The sequence below is a fragment of the Numenius arquata genome, chromosome 9, assembly GCF_964106895.1.
Source record: "Numenius arquata chromosome 9, bNumArq3.hap1.1, whole genome shotgun sequence".
In the NCBI taxonomy this organism is placed as follows: domain Eukaryota; kingdom Metazoa; phylum Chordata; class Aves; order Charadriiformes; family Scolopacidae; genus Numenius; species Numenius arquata.
The window spans coordinates 50,919,691-50,927,487 of NC_133584.1; the positions used below are offsets into that span (position 1 = coordinate 50,919,691).

Sequence of the window (7,797 nt, forward strand, 5' to 3'; positions counted from 1 at the left end):
ATAAGCCCATAAACTCACATTTCATTATTCCACACGTATAACGTAAAAATATCGTAAATCAAATGCAAGTTCCATCACCAAAGATTTAGTAAAGACAGAAGGCAAGTTAAAAGTCAGAAGAGAGATGACATTCATCCCTTGGAAAATAGTTGAGATGCTGCATATGACCAGATGCACGCATTCTGCCACTAAAACTTTGCAAAACAGTTCTCTAACTATTCAAGTTGACTCGTTCCTTAGAAGGTAAAAGAAGAATGCAGAATCAATAGACCTTGCAAATAATTTAACTCGTTAGTGGTGACAAGCTCTGTAGACAAACTTTTGATAATCACTGATCAAATTATTGTTTTGCTTTATTTTTCAATAGCTTCTGTGTCAGGAACTATAATACTAGTATAAACATTTTCACATGGTTGGTGCAATATCAGACTCCAGTATAGCACAAGCATAAGGTGTAAAGGGAGTTAGCACTAGCAGCTAAGGCACAGACGGAGGAAGGAACAGCGTTTTTTAGTGATTTACCGTGTTCTCATTAGGTATAACTGGCAGTGGAATTGCAGCCCCAGAGAACAGTCTAAAGGGAGATGGCTGGAAGTGGCAGAGCCGAAAGCGCATGACAGGGATTCTGGAGCAGCTTGGCCTAATAAAGGGCAGAGCCAAACAGCTCCAGCACAGCACTGTGCTGAAGCCACTGTTCTGCTCTCAGGCCTCGTGCCAATAACCCTGCAGGGTGCTGCCCTGCGTCACGTAAACGTGTCTGCCGGGTATCCCTGGCACGGTGCTGCACCGGGCAGTATGGGCAAATACAAAGTTTCATCGAAAGCTATGAACACTTTGGGGCAGTCGTGTGTTGTGGGGTTTTTTTTAATTCTGCTGGATGCTGAGCACATTTCATCCGCTCCTTGAGTTTAAATAAGGTAAACCTAACTGTGTAAAACAGGTCAATGGCTTAGTTTGTGTCTCCCGGACTCAGAAGTGATTCTTTCTAAGACAGGAGAGCTTCCTTCGCTGCTGCAGCTCTCTGAGCAGTTAAATATGCATGTGGCCAAACTCAGTCCTCGTAAAACCCAATTGACTTCATTCAAAAAACTCCTATAAAGATGACTGATGTCATTGGAGTCCCACCAGGGATAAATTTGGCCCATGCCATTCCTCCTGTTTAGTCATTGCATAGGAATGTAGAGAAGAAATGCATGCTGGGCTCTAGGACTCCATCTCTCAACAAAACTGCCAGGGCTGAAAAAGAATTACACGTGAATATAAATTTGTCTTGCACACTCCATTAGATCTTCCACATCAGCCACTGCTTTCAGCTGCCCAGGTACGAATCAGAATATCTCCTTTCACCACTGAGGGCTGAGCAGGAGTTTCTACACAAGTGTGCCAGGCCTCTTGGGAGCAAAAGCAGCAGCATTATCCCCAATTTACAGATGAAGAAACCAAAACAGGGAGCTGAAGTGATTTGCTTCAGCTCACATGTGGTGACAGAGGTAGAAGAGGTATTGAAACTTAAGTACTTATGGCTCCTCGCCACTTAGGCCATGTATTCCTGTGATATATCTTTTTAATTTCCCTCTCCTTTCCCCATCTCCCTTCTCCCCTGCCCCCAACCTCATCAACATTGTCTGTAGCCACACAACTGGGAAGCTGGGATTAATCCATCCCTAGGGAAACTGGGATTAATATACAACTCATGCGGAACCTTTAAAAACCCAATGATTTGTGGTTCCCTTTTCAGAGGCACATGTAATCCACAGCTGAAAAGTAACTATTTGCTGTTCCAGTGCACATTCTGAGAGAGGCTTTTGCTCTGTTTTATGAATGTACACTGAAGACCCCATCTGACAGGATTTTTTCCTACATCCAACAAAAAAACAGGCCGAGTAGGCTGTGCAGAATCAGGCTCTTGTGGAGTAGTAACAGTTTATGGGCAGAAAAAGAATGACTGGAATGCAAAGGGGGGGAAAAGAGAGAGAAAGATGTGCCAAGACATCTTTACATTTTCTCCTGTAATTGGAAATGGTTTAAAAAAAAAAAAAAAAAAAAAAGAAACAAAAAATCTGTGTTTCCCTTGTAAATCTTGCAGGAAGAGACAACTAGAGTCAGGTGCCCTCATTTTTACTCTTGCAAACTCCCATTCAGTGATGTTTTTATGATGAAAATGCAAAATTTAAAGCAACTGTGAAAACAGAATCAGCTCTCGATTGGCAGATAGAGGCCTAAGTAAGTTTTATTCGCTGGATGACTGTCAGATTAAAATACATGCAAAGAGAGAAAATAAAAAGAAAGAAAGGGAAGGTAATTAATCATTTAAATTATTTGTGATCCTGATTCAAAAGGCACATTTCCCGTCTAATTCCTTTCATTTATTTTGGGGGTTAGTACGACTTACCTCTTCTGACTATCATGATTTCATCTCTTCTTTGCTTTCCTTGGAATCACTGAACTGATACTGCCTAGCAAAACTCAAAACACTGGAGGGAACAGGCGAACTGTTTAACAGTGCAGCTGAGAGCATGACCAGAGAGATAGCCTTTGTTTGCACGAGGTTGAAAGTGGCCTTCTGGGAAGAGGAAATACACACACGTATATGAGTAATACAAATGACATTAAGAGGCTGTGTGTGCATCCTGTGCTCAGTATGTACACATAGTTTTAATACATCTGTAATTCTGATGATGTCAATTCTGGGTTGTTTTTTTTTAATTGCACATAAAAATACATGTCCAAGGAAATTCTTGGCAGGCAGATCACCAGGCTTCAGCCTTTACAGATAAAACGCTTCTCATGCCCAGCTGGGAGGAGCGGTTTCTCCACCTTTGCAACCCCGCAGTTATAATGGTTCCCAGGAACCAGTAACTGACACGGTTTCTTACCTCGCCACGGGTGTTTCAGTATCCCGGTGTTAAGGAGATGGTGGAGCAACCGTGGGAAAGCCTCAGTGGAGTTACCCTCCCTGCATCCTTTCCTCCCTCCCTTTGGACCCGACTCGGATTTCTGCCTCATAGTCACGACCTCTGAAAACGGCTGGCTCCGAGTGACAGAGCCCTTCACTTTGCCCCTCCACGACATGACCCCGGGAGCATCCCTATTCCTTTACTCTGTGCCATGAAGAGACGGTGAAGTTCATCGGGCATTTTCTCTCCGAATCTCCCTTTAGAAGAAATACACATTGCGGGGGGGGAGAGGGGAGGAGAGAAGACGAGACGAACCACCTAGCCCTTAGGCTGGCGGTTCACGCCGTATCAGTGGTCGGGGCTGCAGGTCCCTCCTCGGAGAGGCGCGGGATACCGTGCCCCTTGTCCCGGCAGCGGCGCACGCCGGCGGCAGCCGGGAACCGCCCGGCGCGCTGCGGGGGGAGGGTGGTCTTTTCCAAGCAGAGCTCCGCAGGCAGCGACCCGCGCGGGGCGAGGCGACCGCTCCCGCTGGGCTTGCGCAAGGAGAGGCAGCTTAACCCCAACGGAGAAGCCAGGGGTGACGGGGGGAACCTTGAGAGGCAGCGCAAATTGCCCCCGAGAGACGCTGCCGAGAAAACGCAGCCCGATCCGCCTCGGCAAAAGCGAGGCCAGAACAGCAAAAGGATTCTCCTTGCTCCTGCCGGCCTCCGCGCAAAACGCGCCCGGCGGAGAGCCGCGCAGAGCTCCGCGCTCGTCCCACGGCGTCGAAGCGCGGAGGACCAGCCCAGGCTTGGGTGATTTCACTCCCACACTCCTTGCTTGTACCGAGCCGTTGTTTTTCAGATGCCTTTTAAGACAAAACCAAAAAGCCTTTACGCGGTGTGGAACGCGAGTGGCGGGTGGGAAGCAAAGCAAAAAGCAAGCTGGCTTCAAACTCTGCCCATTGTCGCAGCCTCCGGAGCGAGATGGACGCAGAGGCGTCATCTGGGCACCCTGCACTTCCCGAGGGCCTTCCCACGCCGAAGGTGGACTCCGCAGCCCGTCCGCAGCAAGTGCGTTTAAATCAGTTACGATGCGCTCCAATCGGTGTCCAATAAAGAAGTGGGGGGAGAACCTCCCCTTACATTAAACCACTTACAACCGCAACTTTTTCCCTGTCGTTGATAGGATTCCTTGACCAAATAAAGAAATATTTTCTAAAAGCGGAGCGGGGAAGCGGGCAAAAGGAACCGCTTTGGACCGAGCGGCTTTGCGGCTTCAAAGCATCCGCGCTTCGGCCGCGCAGGAACCGCGGGGTAGGTCCGATGTTCCTTGGAACGTGTGGCCGCGCTAATTTGCGGGAGGCTTTTCTTATCGCGTGGGGAATTGGCTTGTGACGGGGAGGGGGGAAGAGGGTTTAGGGTTTGCCGAGGGGACGAGAACGGAGGGCAAGAGGCGCTTCAAAGGCTCAGGCGGATCCCCCAGCCCTGGGCGCTCTCCCCCGTCTCCATCCAAAGCGGTTTCGCAGTGGAATAAACATCTCTGATCTAAGACAGCTGCCGGGAATCAAAGGCCGCCCCAATCAGCGCTGAACCGGCCGAAGATGCGACTGAAAAATGCCCGCTCCTGACAAGAGAAGGGAAGGGTGTGCGAAGGCGGCTCTCCCCGCAGCGCCTTCAGGCTGTGAAAGCAGCAACAGTCTGGCCATTATTCATCTGATTTGTTTTATAACACTTCTGACACCTAATCTTATCAGCTAATACCCAAGATTTAGTTACCCAAGACGATTTTTTTTTCCACACTAGCAGCAAAATTATTTGACTCCCTGCAGATCTGTTTACTTTTGCCAGCCTAAAAAAAAAAAAAAAAAAAAAAAAAGAAGAAAAAAAAAAGAAAAAAGAAAAGAAAAAAAAAGAAAGAAAAGAAAATAAAAAGGAAAGAAAAATAAAAAGGAGGAGAGGAAGGGGAAAGCTTATGCATAAAGGAAAGATCCAGACTTTCCAAGGCTGGTAGAAGAAACAAGCACTGAGGAAATACCAAGTTAACTCAAAAAAAAAAAAAAAAAAAAGTTCTGAATATTGACAGAGAGGGTTTGCTAGGGAAAAGACCAGAAACCAAATGAACACATATGTAGTCCATGCAGACTTGCCTGTAAAATAACGATTTATTTTAATACTTAAAAAACACACACAATCCAGTGATAAATGTCAATTACCAATAATCAGCATAAAGTGCCAAACAGCCATACAACTTTTTTTTTTTTTTTTAATAAACAAAACTTATTGGAATGTCTCTTAATTTGAATACACTGTTCAGAAAGCCAGCATTTAAAAAAATATGCTCTCAGGTTGAGATTTGTTCTCTGTCATCAGGATGCATGAAGACTTTAAAGTACCACTAAAACCACATTGTGCATACCGTCAGTTTGATGTATTGCCATCTTTCTTTCCTCTGGGTTTTTTTAAATAAGTCCACAAGTTACAAACCTCCTCACAGCACACTAGACCACAAGGCCAAAAAAAAAGATCTCCCTGTCCCATGAATGCTGATTTGTCCCGCACACTGGGGACCCGCAGGTCTAAGATCTGGATGCGTTTTCTAGCACATGATAGGACTCCTCACTTGAGAGATTTAGGTAATTTCCAAACATTAATTATCTTCTCTTTTAAAGAAAACAAACTAGCAAATGATATTTGCAAGTTGCCCTTCTCCTTGTCCTAATGGTGCTGTGATGAGAAACCACTGTTTCAGTTCTTAATCGTCTTCTGGAACTCTCTGTATTTCCTGAAGTGTAAAAATAAGAAGCTTTATACAGTCAAAAAAAAAAAAAAAAAAAGTATAAAATAAGAGGTTGGGGGGTTGGTTTGGTTTTGGTTTTTTTTTTAAAAAAAAAGGTAATACTTTTGGAAGCTACGATTTTGGGGGGGTTCGTTGGGATTTTGTAGGGGGGGAGTTGTGTGTTGTTGTTTAGTTTTAAAGAGATTCCTGTCCAACACGTGAGCACCACCTTTTGGCATAAAGTTTATCAAAGCCACACAAGTCAGCTAGCACTCTCTGCATCATTCATGTATATTTTAAATGTAAAATAACCTTTTCACCCGCGACTTAGGAAGTTAGTTTCTTTGGCAGGGGTGGGCAGGGGGCGCGGGTTTTGCTCTTCTTAAAGTACGAACAAAAACAAAACACTAAGTTCAGTGCTCCGATCCTGAAAGTTTTGTTTCTGCTCTGGTTTTGGTGTAAAGTCTGAAGGGGAGGAAAAGTTCATAGAAGCTGGAGATTCAGCACTTAAGTTTGGCAGGTTTCAGTTCCTTTACTTGCGTATGCAGTGTCTTGTGGACAGCTAGCGTTCTGGACTGGCAAAATCCTTTCCCGCATTCTTGACACTTAAAAGGCTTTTCTTTAGAATGGATATATCTAGGGAGAGAAAAACAATCAAGATGTCAGAAATAACCAGCCTGAACTCAGGAGTGAGCTACCTGATGGAGAACACACAGAAGTTATTTACATCTACTGCTGAGACCACGAATGCCAAAGCACGGCACTCAGGTCATCATCTGTACGCATGTGTGCAAGAAGAGAGAGGGGTGCTGGAGGCTTACAAGGGTTCCTTTCTTAGGGATAAAAAACTTCTCTCTAAATTCAAGGTCATCAGTCTACGTGTCTTCATGACACTTCTGAATGATCACAAACGCAGAGGACACAAGACGATGCACACGGAGGGTGGAAAAAATCTGTGGAAGCTAAGGAGAAGGCTGTGCAAGTCATTTTTGCAGGGAGAGGGAGTACAACAACGGACTTGTCTTCCAAATGGAGTTATCTGGGCTCCTCCACCGGCAGTCGGCAGAGGAAAACCTAGAGGGAAAAATGCCGACTGGCCAGGGACATGACTTTTCATACAAGCGCCTTCATGAGTCTAGGTGGCTAACCGAGAGAGCACAGATACACATGGAAAAAAGGACAGGGGAAGAAGAATCATTACCTGTGATCCCTTAGGTGATCCTGTCTTCTGAAGGCCTTGTGGCAAATGTCACACGTGTAGGGCCGTTCATCGGTGTGGGTTCTTTCATGAATCAAAAGGTTGTAGGACTTGGTGAAGTGCCTGCCACAGAATTTACACACGAACTCTTTCTTGGTTTTGGATGGTAACCTTCCCCGCGTGGGTTTCTTCTCTGGAGAGAGTTTAGTCACCTCAAGCAAAGACCCCAGCCCTGGGGGTGAGCCCTGATTGTCTGCCTGTCCCAGTTTAGAATGGTCCTCTTGTGTAGCGGCCACTGCTAAGTTGGCAAAGTCGAAGCGGGGTTTGGCTTTAAGGGTCACATTGGTGGCCTCTTGCTTGGGCTGGATGACATGTGGGAAGAGTGGGAAGGTCGGCAGCTGGAACCGTGCATCCACCAGGCTCGACACACTGGGCACTTTGGAGAAAGAGGAACGGGGCAGATGCACGGCCGGGTACCCCAAAGTCCACTGGTGCAGGTGTACGGCGTGCAGGGCGCTGAAGCCATAGAGGTTGGAGAGGTGGTCAGAGGGTACGGTCGGAAGCCCGTTGAATGCTTGCAGGAAGGAGTAGTTGGTGAGCTGGAGGGAAGGATGGATAGGCACTGGGGCCGGCAGGGTCTTACTTCCCATGGTGGCCGCTCAGGAGGAGGACCTTGGGAACAGGGGAGGAAAAGATCTGGAAAATAAAGATGGAGGGAGGAAGAGGGAGAGGCGGATTTATATGAAGATAAAAGCAGAGGGAATTTCTCACCTCACCCCTTGTTAACATCCTTCTCCAAAGGAGAAGGCTGCCTTGGACTTGGAGAGGCCTGATCAGCTCTTAGCTGTGAGTGTATCCCACAGGTCTCCAGACTCTCCCTCTCCCCATCCCTCACACACAAAAGTTGTACCCCATCCACAATCATTCACTCCCTGCAACAGCATC

At 46.5% G+C, this 7,797-nt stretch overlaps 1 protein-coding gene across 1 annotated transcript; it reads right to left on the reverse strand.

Annotated features, from left to right (window-relative positions):
* Window positions 1–5,030: 5,030 nt before the first annotated feature.
* OSR1 (odd-skipped related transcription factor 1) lies at window positions 5,031–7,502 on the reverse strand. The gene is made up of 2 exons (XM_074153632.1): window positions 6,856–7,502; window positions 5,031–6,290 (listed from the first exon to the last, which is right to left on the reverse strand). Exons 1-2 carry the CDS (start codon window positions 7,500–7,502, stop codon window positions 6,155–6,157), a joined length of 783 nt encoding a protein of 260 aa, XP_074009733.1. The 3' UTR covers window positions 5,031–6,154.
* Between the last annotated feature and the right edge of the window lie 295 nt (window positions 7,503–7,797).